The sequence below is a fragment of the Mastigoproctus giganteus genome, chromosome 6 (genome assembly GCF_048544385.1).
Source record: "Mastigoproctus giganteus isolate SK-2022 chromosome 6, ASM4854438v1, whole genome shotgun sequence".
Lineage (NCBI taxonomy): Eukaryota > Metazoa > Arthropoda > Arachnida > Uropygi > Thelyphonidae > Mastigoproctus > Mastigoproctus giganteus.
This window is the reverse complement of record NC_143580.1, coordinates 154,085,460-154,105,327: the sequence shown is the minus strand read 5'-3', so window position 1 is coordinate 154,105,327 and position 19,868 is coordinate 154,085,460. Positions and strand designations below refer to the sequence as shown.

General features: G+C 40.4%; 1 protein-coding gene across 8 annotated transcripts in view; it reads left to right on the top strand.

Moving 5' to 3' along the window:
- The window catches only part of LOC150084664 (signal-induced proliferation-associated 1-like protein 2), a 585,655-nt gene that overhangs the window by 244,001 nt on the left and 321,786 nt on the right, over positions 1-19,868 (top strand). For all 8 annotated transcript variants that reach the window (XM_090376537.1, XM_090376543.1, XM_090376536.1 and 5 more), the window contains one exon: positions 15,273-15,407. In XM_090376537.1, the coding sequence (XP_090232663.1) occupies positions 15,273-15,407 (135 nt within the window). The remainder of the gene's footprint in view (positions 1-15,272; positions 15,408-19,868) is intronic.

Here is a 19,868-nt window from a genome sequence, read left to right as displayed (position 1 = left end):
ATGAGTGCTGCTCTTCGTGGACTAATGTTATTAGTGGAGTCCCACAGGGTTCGGTGTCGGGTCCTCTGTTGTTTTGTATATTTATCAATGATATTGATGAAGGTATATCAGGCTTAGTGTCGAAGTTTGCAGATGATACAAAGGTTGGCAGGGTTGTTAATGACAGTAATGGCAGTGTGCTACTTCAACAGGAGGTGCCTCCTTAACCATGTGGGAAGGAGCAGCAGTGCATAGCACACGCTTCTTGATTAGACCGGGGTTCGAGCCCATCACCACCAAATACGGAGGATGCGGAAAGGTCATGGAATGACCACCGCATATTCCCGGAGCAGTATGGCCTTAGTTGCTAATGCTCCTAAAATCCAAATAACAAACAACAAACAACTGCAACAGGATCTAGAAAATTCGGGCAGATGGGCTAAGAAGTGGCAACTGAAGTTTAACCTTGACAAATGCAAAGTACTGCATATGGGTAGAAGTAACCCCAGAGAAACATACCAACTGTGTGGTACTACACTTAAGGTGGCAGAAAATGAAAAAGACCTGGGAGTAATTGTGCAGTCAGATATGAAGTTTTCTGAGCAATGCAGACAGGCTGCCAGGGCAGGTCATGGGGTTTTGTCAATGATATATAGGAATTTTGCTAGCAGGGAGAAGGAGATGATTGTCCCTCTGTATAAGGCAATGGTCAGGCCACGCCTTGAGTACTGCGTACAGGTCTGGAGGCCTCATTTTAGGAAGTATGTAGATTTGCTTGAGCGTGTACAGAGAAGGGCAACAAGATTGGTGAGGGGAATGAAGGGATCCTCTTACTAAGAGAGAGGCTTAAGTTCTGCAAATTTCAGTGGCTAGAGACTAGACACCTGCGTGGTGATCTGATTGAGGTGTATAAGGCCTTGAATGGGTTGAACACGCTGAATTCTGATGGGATTCTTCCACGTGTTCAGATTATGAACCTAAGGGGGCATAAATTCAAATAAAGAAAAGACAGATGTAGAATAGATGTGTGGAAATTTGCCTTTAGCCAGTGGGTGGTTAATTGCTGTAACAAACTTCTATCTGTCGTTGTGGAAGTTTGATAGGTTAAATAAATTTAAGGAGAAACTGGACAGGCATTTGGAGGGAATGGTGTGTTTTTTTTTTTTTTTTTTTTTCGGCTGATGCTGCATAAGCTCATACACTTGCTTTCTTGCTTCATATGCCACTACTACTACTACATCACATATACACATATAAACAATCTCTTGAAATACTAACATTCAAGCGAATGAATATACACATATATAGTGGTTTTCCACTTGCAGGCAGTCACGACTACACCTACACTCACTTTCCTCTTTCATCACTGTCACACATTGCCCATGCAGTGGGCACACAGGCATGAACCATCCTGGTTTCTTTTGGTTTTCACATTTCCACAGCATACAAGAAAGTGTGTCGTTCAGCTTGCCGAACGTCACACACTTTCTTGCCCTTATGTACATGTCTTTCTTGCAGACCTTTCACACATAAAATGACTACACACAGTATATATAGACCTACATATATACAGACTCATACATACCACATGCATACACAATGGTAGTATTTAGCAAGGCTACTTGCTACTAGAATATTCCTACAGGCTTGGAAAAAATTGGCATGTCACGGTTTGGTGGAGGGTACACATCTGGGAGGTGTTTGTGTTAGGTAGTTGTATTCCAGCCACTTTTAATCTCAAAAACGTTTTGAGCAGAGTCGGAGAAGGTCTTGTAATGCATATCATTGGAGATGAGCAATTGTTCATCTCCCCAGTTTAAGGCCCTATATGGCATTTGTGAATTGTGCTGATTGCTAAGGGATAGTGAATACATTTCAATTATGGAATACTTTTAAAGGAAAAATCACAGAAGCCATGAACGAATAGAGAGAGAGAGAGAGAGAGTCTTTATTGCAACAAACTTTGATTATAAAAGGTTAGTGTTCCACTTTCCCTTCACAGCCAAAAAGCCAGGGGGTTGCCATTAAGAAAATATTGCAGGAAGAGGTGACAAAATGGACGAATGCAGGTGACAAAATGGACGAATGCAGAGCTGGCCAGTCAAATAGGGCTGAAAAAGATAGCATGGGACAATTGCAGAGCAATGAAAAGTACTAAAGCCTACAGCAGCTACAAGTTGATTTGTAATAGTACCGCAGAAAAGGTTAGAGAAGCCAAGGCTGTGGAGAAAACAATGGCTAAGAGAGCAAAGAATGTGAGGATAAGGATTTTTCATGTATGTGAATATGAGGTTACGTTCCTACTCTCATTTATTTTTACTTTCTATTGCTTGTACCACTGTATCAAAACCTACCTATCTGACAGAAGGATCTCAGTATGTGCTACTTACTCGGCCTATCTTCCAGGGGTGCCCACAGGATTCAGTCCTGGGATCACTCCTTTGGAACCTTGTGATGGACGGCTTCCTCAATCAGAATCTCAATGGGGCAGATGCACAAGCTTTTGCAGACAACCTTGTTCTGATGCTGGAGGGGGACAGCTGGGCACAACTGGAAGCCACTGCAAACCGGGCAATTGACTCCTTGCAAATGTGGACAAAACAGAACCACCTAACGATATCACCAACCAAGACATCCTCAATACTCCTCAAGGGCTCTCTCGACACCAGAAGGCCACCACAAGTCAAAATAGAAGGAACCACAATTAAACTAACTACAGAATTAAAATACCTCAGAATCGTATTGGGTAAAAACTTATCCTTTACCCAACACCTCATCTATCTCCATAGAAAGATCCGGAACTACTCAGCCCTCATAGCAAAAGTCACACGAAAAGATTGGGGACTAAGGAAAAGGATCCTGTCTCTCTTTTACAAGGCTTTTTTCATCCTGGCTGTCTCATACGCTGCAGGGATTTAGTACAACAAAGCAACCATGGCTGTCAACAAAAGGAAATTAGAATCAATACAGTGTAGCACCTTGCTCACCATTTCAAGAGCATGCTGCACTGTCAGCTCACACGCGCTGCAGGACCTGTTGGGATCACTCCCCATGGACTTGGAAATTGTCCGCTGCGGCATGCTCTTTCAATTATCAAGGGGGAAAAGTGTAACCTGCATCGGTTTCACTACCGATCCAACCAACAATAGCAACATAGAGAAAAAACATCTTATGAACCATCTCCGGCAAATCTAGCAGTCCTGATGGGTGGAATCAACTAAAGGCGCCATAACCCAGAAATTCATCCCGGATGCTACCCAAGTCTTTCCCCACCAGCCGGCCTGGTTCTCACCGGGGCTGTACACCACATTCCTTCTAATGGAACACGGTTCCTTTAATGCCAAACTTTCGACCTTCAGAATAAAAGAATCACCACTATACCACTGCGGTGAAAACCAGACGTGGACACATCTGATGCATGAATGTCCCCTCTTTGAGGATATAAGATGCCACTTTATAACAAAAATATGTTTCAACCCAAAGGATAGGGAACACTTTGTGCTGTGGGAGGAGGAGTACTACAGAGCCCTCTCACAACAATTTGCGCATGAACTGTTCACCAGACTACGAGCCACAACTTCCCCAGACTCAACACTAGAACTCTGACAACTGAAACAGATGACTATGACTTTACTGGATGGGACTTAGATCCCATGTGTGACACCATCCCACACTGACATCCTGATTATTGGACCAGCAGTGGACGGGATCCTATCCCACCACTGACCAACTATTGGACAGGACGCTGTTGCAGACCTGACAAAGCCGCAGCTTTGCTGCATACACGCCATGTTGGTGATCTGAGTTGGCTCCATTGTTCGGCCCTTTCTTTTCCTTCACCCTGGTGGGGAGAGTGACAGCTTTGCTGTCTCCTCGCCAACTCCACTCTTCCCTCTGGTGGGGCATGGGCATGCCCCACTGATTCCACCTGGGGTCATCTTCCCTATTGACCTCATTCTTCTGTCTTTATCCCCCAATCTTCATTCTCCCCACCCTACTGGCCCCGAGTGCCAAGCGTTTCTAGTGATCAGGTGATATCTCTGCGATTATAAAGCGATTTCTAAAGTGATAGTGATACACATTTATAGAGTTTTAAAAAAATTCTCTATTGTATATGTATATATGTATATATGTAAATATATATATATATATATATATATATATATAGAGTTGCTGAAAAGTATCAGCACAAAGGATCCTAAGAAAGGAAAGACACCTTTCTTTTATTTATTTTCTAGTTCTACTAACTACTAATCAACTTCCGCTTGATCACTAGGTAGCACCGCTCCTGCCTCCCCGTGGCGGGGCCGGAATCCTGGGAGGAAAAGCTCTCACTCCCAGGGCTGAAAGGAGCAAACACGAATGATCCAAATATCACAACCACAGATCCTAAAGATCCGAATCCTTTGAGTCGGTAAAATGAGGATAATGAGACAAATGTTACCAAAAGACAAAAAAAGGACATAACATTGCTTCATGCACCTACCTTTCTAGTGCTTCATTCAACATCAGAACAGCCATTGGGAAAACTGTCGCCATTTGTAATCCAAAAATGTCTAGAAAGTGTAGCTGGAACACCAAAAAATGTCAAGAGACTGAAATCAGGCGACATTTTAGTCGAGACAGTCAGTGCCAAACATGCAGAAAGACTGCTTCAGATGAGAACTTTTGGAGGGATCCCAGTAGCAGTCTCTCCCCATAACAGCCTAAATACATAAAAAGGAGTAATTTCTGAATGGGACCTTATTAGTGTCTCAGAAGAAGAAATTAAAAATGAGCTAGAAGATCAAGGTGTCATTGCTGTGAGAAGGATTAATGTTACTTGAGATGGTATATACTTACTCCAACTAGAAATTTGATACTGACCTTTAACACTCCCAAACCACCTACATCGGTAAAGGCCGGATATCTAAATTGTAACATCAGACCATACATTCCAAATCCTTTCTTCTGCTTTAAATGCCAAAACTATGGTCATTCACAAATGGCATGCCGTGGAGTTCCTATCTGTTCCAACTATGGATCTCAAGATCATACCAATCAGAACTGTCCAGCCGAGCAACCGAAGTGTCCAAATTGTAAGGGGATCATTCCGCGTATTCTAAGAACTACGAATTCTGGAAAAGAGAAAAGCAGATTCAACGATATAAAGTAGAACACTCCGTCATATACCATGAAGCTAAGAGAACTGTACTCCCGACTATTTTAAACAGACCTTCCTATGCACAGGTCATAAAGAATCGGCGTACAATAGAGATGCAAACAGATTTCACGATTCCCCCAAAGAAGTCTATTTCGGACTGGGCACGAGGTCTACTTATCACATCCCAGCCAAAACAAAAAGAGAAAGTCACAAACACACAAACCTCCAAATGCAAAACACTCAGAAACAAAAGCCACAGAAAAACGTAATTAGCATTAGCATTAGTAGAGGCATTTGATGCAAGAAAGCAAGCTTATGCAGCATCAGCCAAAAAAAAACAAACCACTTCCACTTCACCCCTCTGTTCGTTCAAAATACCTGTCCAGCTGAGCCTTAAACTTATTTAGGCTATCAACTTCCACGACAAGGGATGGAAGTCTGTTCCACCAACCAACCACCCGCTGGCTAAAGGCAAATTTCCGCACGTCTATCCTACATCTGTCTTTCCTCAATTTGAATTTATGCCCTCTCAGGTGATTATTCTGAGCGAGAGGAAGAATCCCATCAGCATTGAGCATGCTCAAACCATTCAAGGCTTTATACACATCGATCAGATCACCTCACTGGTGCCTAGTCTCCAGACACTGTAATTTGCAAAATTTAAGCCTTTCTTCGTAAGAACACCCCTTTGTTCCATTCACTAATCTTGTTGCCCTTCTCTGTACTCATTCCAGCAGCTCTACATCCTTCTTGAAATGAGGCCTCCAGACCTGTATACAGTACTCTAGGTGTGGCCTGACCATTGCCTTATACAAGGGAATAATCACCTCCTTATCCCTGCTAGAAAAATTCCTATATATCATTGACAATACACCATGAGCTACTCATGCACCCCATCTGCACTGCTCAGAGAACTTCATATCTGCCTGCCCAACCACCTCCAGGTCCCTTTCATTCTCTACCGCTGTCAGTGTAGTACCACAGAGTTGATACGTTGCTCTGGGGTTGCTGTTTCCCATGTGTAGTACTTTACATTTATCAATGTTAAACTTCATTTGCCACCTCTCAGCTCATCTGCTCAACCTTTCCAGATCCTGTTGCAGCAGCATAGTGTCAGCAGTGTCCTTGACAACCCTGCCTACCTTTGTATCGTCTGCAAACTTCAACATTAAGCTTGATATACCATTATCAATATCATTTATGAATACAGAAAACAACAATGGACCCAACACTGAGCCCTGAGGGACTCCACTAATAACATTAGTCCACGACGAGCAGTGTCCATTGATTACCACTCTCTGTTTTCTCCCCATCAGCCACCCCCTTTATCCACAGCAGCAATTTGCCTCCAATGTCACATTGCTCCAATTTGTGCAGCAGTCTTCCATGTGCAACAGTATCAAAAGCCTTTCTAAGATCCAAGTATATAATATCAAAGTTATACCCTGCATCCAGTTCCTTTGTGACTGCATCATAGTATCCACTCAAATTGGTCAGGCAAGACTTCCCCTTAACAAAACCATGCTGTGTCCGAGCTATAACTGAAGTCTTGTCTAAATGATCCTGCAGTGCTTCTTTAACTAGTGCCTCCATTAATTTTCCTGGAACAGAAGTTAAACTCACAGGTCTATAATTACTTGTGTCAGCCTTTGCTCCTCCTTTGTGAATTGGGGTCACATTTGGACATCTCCAGTCTGTGGGTACCTCCCCTGAGTCCAAGGAAGCTCTCATAATTATGGCTAAGGGTTTGCTTACTTCCTCTGCTGCCTCCTTTAATATAACTGGATAGATCCCATCCACCCCGGGTGCCTTTCTTGTGTTTATCTTCAACAAATTCTCCTCCACTTTACTCTCAGTTATTACAAGATTCTCTAGCTTACTGCTAGAGTTGAATACACCTCTGGCATTCCCCTCGCTGAACATAACTCCTCATGTGTGAATGTCGATGCAAAATATTCATTTAGTTTGTTAGCTACCTGAGCAGGATCATCAACAGTTGACCCATCAATATCAAGTGGACCAATCTGATTCATCCCCTTCCTTCTAGAGTTTACATAAGTAAAGAGCTCTTTGCTGTTTTTCTTTGCATCCCTTGCCAAAGATTTCTCGTAATCTGCCTTTGCCTGCCTGACCTCCTTTTTAGCTTGGTTACAGATCAACTTGTATCTATCATAGGCTTCTTTGTCATGTGTTAATTTGTATGTATCCCATGCATGTTTCTTCTCTGCCATATGCTTATCAGTTCATCTGACATCCATTTAGGCCTGTACCTTGAACAACATTTCTTAGTTGGCATGTAAAGCATAGTAGCGTACAAGATAAGTTCTTTGAATGCTTCCCATTTTGCATTTGCTGTTGGTAACATCATCAGTTGGTCCCACTGTATAGAATTTAAATACTGTCTCAGTCCATCGTAGTCGCCTTTACGAAAGCAATAACCCTTCCCTCTACCCCTTATGGTAGTTACCTCTTTGAGTAAATCCCACTTCAGCACACTGTGATCACTGCCACCTAGTGGTTCATTTATCTGCAGATTCTTAATGCATGAAGAATCACTGCTGATAATCAAATCAAGAGTATTCCTCCCTCTATTTGCCTCCCGAACATGCTGATGTAGAAAACAATCATCCAATAAATCCACAAAAGCCTTGCTAGTGTGTGAGTGACCAGCCCCCAAATTCCAGTCAATATCTGGGAAATTAAAATCTCCCATTATAAGACTCTCTGATTTACTGGCCCACTCTATTTCCCTGTACAGTTTCTTATTGTACTCATCAGAATCATTAGGCCTATAGCACACTCCTGCTCTCAATTTTGATCTCCCAATGCTTATGTCACACCAAACTGACTCGACACTGCACTGTCCAGCGATGTCCACTGGCTTCACTTCCTTGGATTTTATGTATTTCTTAACTAATAGCATAACCCCTCCTCCCTTCCTATCCAGTCTATCCTTTCTGTAGACGTTGTACTCCCCAAATTCCAGTTCTGCATTCCTTATATCTGTGTGACACCACGTCTCTGATATCCCAACAATATATGCCTTTGATGTTTTGAGCAATACCTCAAATTCATCAAGTTTATTTACTAAACTCCTAGCATTGGTGTACACGCAAGTATACATGCACCTATTTCTATTCTTAGCTACCCTAACACAACCCGTGTGTTTACTTGTACCGCAATGACTCCCAGCAGTCTCTGAAATATCCTGCATCATGTTTTTCAGGCTTCTGCTCATTCCAATAGAAGCAGTGCAAGAATCTCTTTCACCTCTGCCGGTGGCTACTGTTAATCTATTCGTCTTTGTCTCCCCCCACCTAGCAGTTTTCCAACCCACCTAACACGGCCTCGATAGCATGAGCAAATATTCTTGCACCCTTTCTATTTAAGTGTATCCCATCCCTGTAGAAGCAATCTCTCCTGTTAACAAGTACAGTGCAGGCTGAAAAAAATTCTACCCCTTGAGCCTTGCACAATCTTTCCAGGGCCGAATTGATTGACAAGGCTCTCATCATATACTCCCTCCTATCGTGTCTGGGCAGAATTGCAGACACTTTCAAATTCAATCCTATTTCACGGCTTTTTTTCAACAGTGACCTGTACTTGTTAAGCAATTCTGCCGGTCTCCTACTCTTGATATCATTAGTAATCATTGATATCATTAATATCATAAGCCAAAAGCCAACGCAACAAATGGATACAGAATTGACCAATCAAGCAGAGGAATCAGTACTAGAGATTTTTGCGGAAGAAGAGATGGATACTGGCAAACCATATTTTTCAAAGGAAAAACATAAACTTGAAAAGCTTAAAGCAACAGTTAAGAAACAGTCTGACACTTTTTTCTCCAAAACCAAATAATGGGGATTATAATCCAGTGGAACTGCAGAGGTTTCCGCACTAATATACATGATATATATGATCTGATTGCACAGCATACATCGCTGTGTCTTTGCCTGCAAGAAACATATCTCAGACCTCAAGACTCTCTCACAGTAAAGAACTATATCACATACTGTAAGGACAGAGTAACAGGTGGCAAGACCCATGGTGGTGTGGCAATTTTGGTAAATTCACACATTCCTTCCCAAGTTCTTCCACTAAACACAACCCTTGAGGCAGTTGCTGTACGCATAGCCATTAAATCTCTCATAACCATTATAACAATTTACGTTCCCCCAAACCAAGAATTACAACAACAAGACTTAGAAGATATATTAACTCAGTTACCTCCACCCTTCTGTATACTGGGAGACCTCAACGGACACATTCCTATGTGGGGAAATACAGCCGTGGACTGGAGAGGAAAACAGATCGAAAAATGGATAGAACAGAATGACTTAACCCTGTTGAATGATGACACACATACATACATACACGCTTCTTCCATCGGGAAACAGCACAGCTATCGACCTATCATTATGCTCTCCAACATTATTTCCAATACTTGATTGGTCTGTACGCAGAGATCCTCTCAGCAGCGATCACTATCCAATAATCATTTCCATGATATCAGGAACCACATGTCAGTCACGTAGAAATCCCAAATGGAAAGTAAATGAAGCGGATTGGGAAAAGTATAAATCCATTGTAAAATTAGATGCAGATATTATCAAGCAAAAACCATTAGATGCAGCAGTACAAATAAACTAATCCAAGCTGCTGAGCAGACTATTCCAAAAACATCACCACACCTTCCAACACATCCAAAATCATGGTGGAATGAAGAATGTTTACACGCTAAAAGAGAGAGAAATAAAACCTGGAATAATTTCCGAAGATGTCCCACTACAGAGAACCTTGTATTATTCAAATAGGCACGAGCGCGAGCCAGGTATGTTAGAAGAGCCAGTAGCAAAGCATCCTGGATAAAATTTGCATCCACTTTAACAAGTTCCACACCATCTCAAACTGTCTGGAATAAAATCAGCAAAATGAATGGCAGATACCAGATTAATCCACCTCCAATCCTAAAGTGGAATGGACAAATCACCGCACAGCCTTCAGAAATAGCCAATGCACTGGGCGAAACATTTGCCAAAACATCAGCAACCACATCATATACTCCTAATTTTCAAATATACAAGGCAAGAATAGAAAAACACAAAGTGAATTTTTCCACAAGAAATGACGAACAGTACAACCTTCCGTTAACTTTCCATGAATTAAAAACAGCTCTGTCGCAGACAAAGCAAAGCGCTGTAGGACCAGACCAAATTCACTACATGATGATAAAGGAACTTGACCACCAATCCAAATGGCATTACGTAAACTGTTCAACAAAATCTTTCTAGAAAACCAGTTTCCAGATAGTTGGCATCATGCAATAATTCTGGCTTTCCCAAAACCGGGAAAGGATCTGTCTAATCCACGCAACTACCGTCCAATTGCTTTAACAAGTTGCCTAGGCAAAGTTATGGAAAAAATCATCAGTGCCCGTTTAATGTGGTATTTGAACAGTAAGAATCTTCTCGACCCGGCACAGCATGGTTTCAGGAAAAATCGCTCAACACTAGACCTACTTATAAAATTAGAAAACAGTATACGGAATGCCTTCATCCGAAAGGAACATCACGTCATGATCTGCTTTCATATAGAAAAAGCTTACGATACGGCATGGCATTATGGAATCCTTCAAAACCTATACCTCATTGGTTTACATCTTCCTGAATATATCCAAAATTTCTTGCAACACAGGACATTCCAAGTTAGGCTGCAGACAATCCTTTCAAAGGTTTTCATCCAAGAAGAAGGAGTGCCTCAGGGGTCTGTGCTTAGCACTACCCTGTTCGCTATTAAAATAAATACAATAACCGAGCACATTCCAAGAATCATTGACACAGCTTTATACGTTGACGATTTCAGCATTTCCTATCACTCTCAGAATATGTGAAGTATAGAACGGCAGCTACAAGGAACAATAAACAAAATAAGCAAATGGGCTCAAACAAATGGCTTCCGGATTTCCACACAAAAAACTGCGTGCATACACTTCTGTAGAAAACGAAACCTACACCCTGATCCTGAATTGAAACTTGATGGACATATTATCCCAGTAGTACCAAGCATAAGATTCTTAGGACTTCTTTTGGATATGAAACTAACATTCCTTGATCACATTAAACAACTCAGGCTTTCTTTTGCTTAAAGAAATTAAACATTCTCAAAGTTCTTTCCGCAACAACTTGGGGAGCAGATCGATATACACTTCTCAAACTTTATCGATCTATAGTTCGTGCCAAACTAGATTATGGAGCAGCTGTTTACGACTCTGCTAAACCAAGTGCTTTGAGATGGTTAGACCCCATACACCACAGTGCACTCCGTATAGCACTCGGCGCTTTTCGAACTTCACCTATACAAGCCTTTATGCAGAAGCCCATGAACCTTCATTACAGCTTAGACGACAGAACTTGTTATTGCACTATGCCGTCAAGATAAAATCTATCAGTGATCATCCAAATAGAGAATTTCTGTTTTCATATAACTGGGAAAACATACCAAGCCCATCCACGGATGAATCGACCTGCCAACGTCCGTCTGAAAGATTTACTACTAAGCCGAGAGCTTGATTATGACAACATAGCTACTGCAATTGCACAGACCATTCCACCATGGTGCATAGTTCAACCCATTGATATGTATTTTCAAACTTGGGGGAAAAACACTCTATCCAGAAAAAACTACCAGTAGTTATATGCAGCATACAAAGAACAATATCCACATCACGCTTTCATATATACAGATGGGTCTAAATCAGAGACTTGTGTAGGAGCTGCAATTCATTTTGAGGATCATACCTTCATCCAACAACTCCCAAAAGAATGCAGTATTTTTACTGCTGAATTACAAGCCATTTCAATGGCTATAAACCAAATCAAACATAAACAGATAGCAAACAGCATTATTTTCACGGACTCGGTTAGCTCTGTTACTGCCTTGCAGAACGCAAATACCAAAGGACACCCAATCCTACAACATATCCAATTTTCAGTATCAAAGGTATTACAAAGAAATCACAATATCAGATTCTGCTGGATCCAAGGCCACACAGGAATAACTGGAAACGAAAGAGCAGACAAAGCAGCAAAAGAAGTTTCCACATCTGATTATGCCTTTCATACAATGCCATATACAGATTACAAGACCTTGATCCACCAAAGCAGTATAAAACAATGGGAAAAACACTGGCTAGATCAGACTAACAACAAACTTCGCCTAATAAAAGAAACACTTCGAACATGGCCTACTGGCTTCCGATCGAATAGACAGGAAGAAGTGATCCTCGCTCGATTGCGAATCGGGCATACACATATGACTCACTGTTACCTACTCAGAGGTGAAGACCCCCCTCAATGCCAAAACTGTCAAGTTCAGCTGACTATACATCACTTCATGGTGAACTGTCCAAAATTTCATAGAGAACGTCAAAGAGCCTTTCAATCAATAATGAATAAACAAAACAACCTAATGCTTAAAACAATTTTAGATGACCCGCCAGATATAACCGAAGTTTTTCCTTCCTTAAGTTAACTGGATACTTTCAAAACATATAAAATTAATAGTACCCCTTTTATAGAGAAGCTACACAAATATATATATATATATATATAGCAAAGTCTTGGTTCTGCCATAAATCGCAAGTAAAGTAAAAAAATGCTGATATACGAAACTCTCCTACCTAGGCTAGGCTAGGCTAGGCGCATTATAGCCTAAGCTGCTCTTGCGCCAATAGCTTTCAAATAACAACAGTAACAACCCCACCCTACTCTATCTGTATGCAAGCGAATGCCCCATACATCAAAAATAACCGTATCTAAATTACACAGTTTTCCCACCATTTTTGCTTTTCCAATTCTAGTGCAATATTATTGTTATTATTATTATTATTATTATTAGCCACATGGTACAAGGAAGCCTGAGGCTTATGCTGCACCAGCCAAAAAAAAAAAAAAAAAAAAAAAAATCCTGATTTACCCTGTGTGTGTGTGTGAGAGAGAGAGAGAGAGAGAGAGAGAGAGAGAGAGAGAGAGAGAGAGAGAGAGAGAGAGAGAGAGAGAGAAAGTAGAAAGGTATCACCAAGAAAGAGAAGAATGATGATATCCAGCTCAGAACCCCAAGCATTTTTTTTTTAGGTCCTAGCCACTGAAATCTCAGGAAACTAGGTGGCAGGACCTACCAGAGTGCAAATTTAAACTAGTGGTTACCTGGTCTGCTTCCACGGGGCGAAGTGCGGGCAACATTGGGCCTCAGTAGGAGTCCAGCGGCTAAATGGCCAGAGGAACAATGGTACATAACATTACACACTCACATGATCCACACACTTTTAAATCTCTGGCCTTCCCCAGTAAACTGGTACACTCACAATGAAAGCAACGCGGAGATGGGGGGGGGACCCCTGGTGCTGCTAGACACTTAACACACTTTGCCTGTGTCACATCAAACATTGTACTGGCCACTCATATCATCTTGGAGCACTGCTTTAGACTCTAGTACGATATTCCTGTAGCATCTGTGTTTGATGATCTGACTAATACTTCAAATTCATCAACTTTGGAGGCGCCTCCGTAGCCAGGTGGGAAGAAGCAGCAGTGCGTAACGCACGCTTCTTGATTAGACCGGGGTTCGATCCCGTCACCACCAAATACGGGAATGCGGAAAGATCAGGGAATGATCACCGCATATTCCCGGAGCAATATGGCCTTAGTTGCTAATGCTCCTAAAAACCAAATAACAAACAACTTGGCTTATTCCTAGCATTAGTGGTACATACAGGTATACATATATCTGTTTCTGCTCTTAGTAACCCTAACACACCCCATGTATGTGCTTGTCTCATTGAGTGCTACCATCAATCTTTCTCTCCTGAGCCAAAGTATTCCAGCTATTTTGAGTTTTTTGCTTTGCTGCTCTTATTTGAGGAATGATTTTAGTCTAATTTTAATTTAAAAAACCAGGCACCCTGACAGAGAAGAGTATAATAATTCTACACTATTCCAGCAATGGCTGTACTTACTACACTGTTACATTTCTGAATAACACTGCTGAATTTTTAAATGCTTAGCTAAATACAAAGATAAGCAAGCCTTATGATTAGGACCTTCAAACTACTTATTTACTACAATTTAAAACTACAATTAACTGTGTTGTATGACTAGATTTATTAGTTACAAGGTAAGATGTATGTGCCAGAATTACTGATAACAGATTAAACTTGTCTGTTTTCAGGAGAAGGCATTTTCAGAAGCCATACACAGAATTCTCAGTAAAATCACTGTGCTTAAAATCACTTTGCTAGCTGATTCTTGGACTTGAAAATTTCTGTTTGTTATGAAGATGTGATTTGGAAAACTTCCTTGGATTGTCTTGTTCTCTGGATCAAATTAAACAAAGGATTCAACATTGACATGCATTTTAAACAAAAATGCATAATTTTTGGCCTTCAGAAACTTGATAACCACATGCCATTTGAGTTGTATGTTTAAAGATGCCTCCCCTTAAGATAATGTAATATGTAAGTGAACAACCACACAGAAACAATACTGCATTCTTGCATTGACAAGTGGTCAGTACAAAAATGCAGTAGCACATGCTTTGAGAGGACTTTGGTTCAAGTTCATGTGACTGTTAAATATGGTTAAAGGTTAATTCATTGTTGAAATGACTAATTGTAAATTCCTTTTGATATACTGGTTGTGGCAAAGTATAAACAGAACATTTATTAGCTATATGGAGAACCTAACTTGAACTTGCTGCTCCACCTAATGCTGGACTATGAACTAAGAGGTATTAATTTTCAGCCCACCTATGTAGCATCTGTAGTAACTTTTACTAAAATTTAGCACCTCATCCTCAGTGGTAATGGACTCTGGGTAATCAAGAAATTCTTAGAAACCATGTGAGAAAACTGGCTTAATTGATGCTAGATGGTTCTGAATTTGTGATGGTTAACTGAATGTAGAGTGGTAATGAGAAAACAAAAAAGAATAAGTCTCTTACAAATCAGTTGTGATGATTGCTTGATCTTTTCATATGTGGATTCCAGTTAAATTGTTCTTCATTATAAGTCAAACTAAAAATATTTCGGGTTTCCTTACAACATAAAATCATGTTAATGCTGTTTAATAAATATTTTTTATATTATTCTTAGTAATAAATGCTGAAAATGCTGCTCATCGATCAGAGAAATTTGCTACAATGGCACAGAGAACTAGGCAAGAATATTTGAAAGACCTAGCGTCTAATTACTGTACAAATACAACTGTTGATTCTGGTCCAAAATTCTGTAAGTATTGTAAGAATACATTATTTTATTGATGTACTTATGTTTATTTTATTATTTGCTAGACCAAAATTAATATTTTTAATAATATGACTCTCCAAACTTTCATAAAATTTTTTGTAGCTCACATAATAAATCATATGTCCATATAGATTATATTATACCCTCCAATTTAACTACACTAAAGTTCATTTTTATATATGCTATAATAGATGGGGTGGTTAAAAATTTAAATGCAAGCAAGCAACATCTAATTAATGTATGAGGTGTGATCAAAAAAGTTAGGGACTTACTTTGTATCTTGAAATTGTGGTGCGACTCATTTCCATATATAATAACTCATCTACATATAGATTACTCATCTAGACAGTAATACATGAATCGTCCATTTATTTGCAGTCAAACTGAATTGGTACATATTAAATAGAACATATTTTGTGTTTTTTTGCATTTAAAAATGACTAGTTACTGAGTAAGCAGATTTGCATCAAATTAGGGAGAGAAACCCATGAAATTAAAAAAAAACAAAAAAACCCCAACTTCCATAGAAGTTACTGTATTTTATTCAAAGACTTTTCAATAGTTTGGAAATTTTAAAGAGGGTTGCTTATTCACTACTTCAAAAACTGATGATTCAACCATTGGTGTTCATGATCTAATCAGGAGTGATCCACATCCAGTTGTTAGTGAAATTGACATTTCTTCTGAGACACATCAGTCAATTGTGTGGTGCCTCCATAGCCAGGTGGGCAGGAGCAGCAGTGCGTAGCATACGCTTCTTGATTAGACTGGGGTTCGAGCCTGTGACCACCAAATACGGAGGATGCGGAAAGGGCAGGGATTGACCACCGCATATCCCCGGAGCAATATGGCCTTAGTTGCTAATGCCCCTAAAAAAACCAAATAACAAGAACATCAGTCAATTGTAGCACAAAAGATGATCACAGAGAATGATAAGTTCTCACATGTCAGAATCTTCATCAATGTGCTGCTATTGACCATGCTTTATTTCTTCCATTGTTACTAGTAATGACTCATGGCTATGACCCAGATACAAAGGCCATGTCCTCTCAGTGGAAACTCTGCCTTCTCCAAGTCCAAAAAAGCAAGGTAATCTCAGTAAAATGTAGAATCTCAGTAGAATGTGCTTATAGTAATTTTTGATTCACCAGGGCATTGTTCATTGTGAATTTGTCCCACAGTAAAATAGTGAAACAGAAATACTACAAAACAATTGCAAAGTACGGTTTGGAGAAAATAGCTGGAAAATTGGGCTTCAGGGAATTTTTATCACGATAATGCCCATGCGTTTGATGCTTTCCATTCAAGAATTTATTGTAAAACACTCCGTCACTTTGGTTCCCATCAGCTATACCTACCAGATTTATTGCTCTGTGATTTTTTCCCTCCCAAGTTTAAAGCCCCCTTGAAAGGTCACAAATTTGCAACAACAAACAAATTTCTCAGGTGTTGACACTGGAACTACAGGAATACCTTGCATAGCGCGGTTTACAAATTGAAAAAAAAATTAACTGCGTTACACACCAATACATTTGATATGTATGTATGTATTATAATGCCAGCACGTAGGCCAATGCGTTATGGATTCACGGCCACGCTGACTGTTGTCACAACTCCCATTATATACAGACTCTGCTAGCTTTGATAGATTAGTAAACACTCTAGATTCTGAGCGGTGAGGTTGTTGATTGTGTGTAAGCTGTACAAATATTTTTTGCTGTGTATTTTTATTAAAGATTATCTTTTAAAAAGGTTACACCTTTATATGCAAATATGAGTGGAAATAAGAAATGTAATGGCGCCGAGTGTTCTTCTAGATCCAAACATCGAACGAGGTATGAAAGTAAGGCAGGTGTTGCAGAATGACATTTGATGTTATAAAGAGATGTATGCAGATAAAAAGAAGAAAAAAAAATTGTGCAAACTAAGCTTGATCAGTTATTTTTCAAAATAAAAATACAGTACATCACTTATATTCTTTTGGTATGTATATACTGCAATAAAAATCACTTGTACTGTATTTACTAGTATTTTTCATTTTTATCATTTTAGTTTCTTTTTTTTTTGCAAGAATTTCATGTGCATCAATTTATAGTAAACAAACACCTATATATTTTTGCAACTCGACCCATATAATCAAATTGTCGGAATGCATTACATTAAAATACATACTAATAATACCTCAATCGGTGCGGTTTCACATAGTGCTGTATTTTTTTGGCACGAATAAACCGGGCTATGTGAGGTATTCCTGTAATTAACAATTTCAAATGAAGCTTATCAGGAATACTTCCAGAAGTTGGAGAAGTGTTGGACTTGGTTTATGCCATGTCGAGGAGTGTACTTTTGAAGAAGATCCTTCCAAATAACTGGTAAATTTAATTTCCCAAATATTACTTCATTCCCCAAACTTGTTTGATCTTTTGATCACATCACATGTATCTGTTGACATTTACACCACATTTTGCCACCAAATGTGTGCATGTTCACTATCTATCAATGAATACATTTATTTGCTATAAGCATGAGTTGGTTACTGGTAAGAATAGTACATGAGACTACAATGCACAAGCACAGCATTTCCCAAACTAGGAAATGGTCTGCAGACCATTTCCAGGGAATCTGAAAAATGGACCCTCTGGAACTGGTCAAATTATTCGTTCTATGTATAGCAAATTGATGATAAATAAAGTTTATTCTTATTTTTACATAAATATATAATAAGTTGTTGTTTAAACATAACTTTTGAATTTTCTTTTCAGAAAACCCAGTGTTCATACATACAGTATATACATACACAGAGACCCCTCGACGTGGGCACCTGTACCTGGTGAGGGGACCTCCCAGTGATGCTGCTGGACTTCCAGACTAGCATCACTGGGATCTAACGCCCATACCTTGGTTCCAGGGTTACATCTTTGGAATCTGGCGTGTGCAGCCGTGCACCGCGACCCATGGATTTCGGAAAGGGGGATCCTGGTGGTTGATGGGCCCAGCCTTAATACACCACTTTGGCCCCTGCTTTGACAAGAGAGGAGGTCCCGGACCGGCCCGACTGGGATCAATCGGCGGGTGGTATTTTACTGATAGGGTCAACTGCGTTCCAATAATTCTCCCTCCCTTTGGTCCTGGGATGGGATAAAGACTTATTGGTAACGTGGGTATGGTGCTCCTAAGCGAACTCGGCATCCCATTTGTGTACGCAGTACCTGCTAGTTCACGAGTAGGTGTCCCCTCGTAGGGCTTGGTGGTGGGTGAGGTACTTGGGCATCAGACACTTTCTCTTTACTCTTATGAGTAATTTAAATTCAGTTTCTTCTGGGGCCCCAACAAGGCCCCTACGTAATCGATCAGAAGAGAATGACACCAATTCTGCCAAAAGAGCCAGAACTGAGGATAAAACACCATCTATAACACCACTTTTCCTCATTCTCCATTCTACCGGAGAGCAGTCAATTAGGAAGATGTCACCCTTCTTCATCCAGAAAGGATTAGAAGGGTTGGCAGGATCACCAAAATCAGTAAAACGGCTGCGTTCTGGCGATCTTTTAGTTGAAGCTTCAAGCACCAAGCAAGCAGAAAGAATCCTGAACGCGACATCCATAGGGGGAATACCGATCAGTGTAATACCCCACAAAACTTTGAACTCTTCACGAGGTGTCATTTCAGAGTGGGATCTTCTTCATGTCTCTGAAGAAGAGATCTGCTCTGAACTAAAAGACCAAGGAGTGACAGCTGTCAAGAGAATATCAGTGCGGAAGGATGGGAATCTCGTCCCTTCCCGAGTCCTCATCCTAACATTTAACATCCCACGGCCTCCAAGTTCAATCAAGGCAGGCTACTTAAACTGCCCAGTGAGGCTTTACATTCCAAACCCACTGAGGTGTTTTAGATGTCAGAAATACGGCCATTCACAAATAGGTTGTTGTGGTAATCCTGCCTGTGCTCGATGTGGTACGAAAGACCACGAGAGCAAGGAATGTTCAGCTTCCAAGCCAATTTGTATAAATTGCCAAGGAGAGCACCCTGTCTTTTCTAGAGCATGCCAGAAGTGGAAGGACAAGAAAGAAATTCAAAAAATAAAAAAGAGCTGAACATATCCTATCAGGAGGCCAGAAAACGCATTCAACCGATAAATAGCGGGAAACCTTCATACACCCAGAAGGTTTCTGCGAAGTGCACCATCGGTACACAAACCGAGATGACTGTACCACCAAAAGAGTCATTTACTCCGATTGCACGCTATTTATTGCATTCACAAAAGCCCACCCAAAAAACTCAGTCAGCTGCCACTCCTATTTCCGTACCTTCTAATGCTCCACCACTACCAAAACCAAGTGGTAAAGAAAAGATGCAAATATTGGAAGAGTCACCTGCAATACAACAAACAATGGAGATCGAGGATAAGGAGGTATCGGATGATCCAGTCCTGGAAATCTTTGC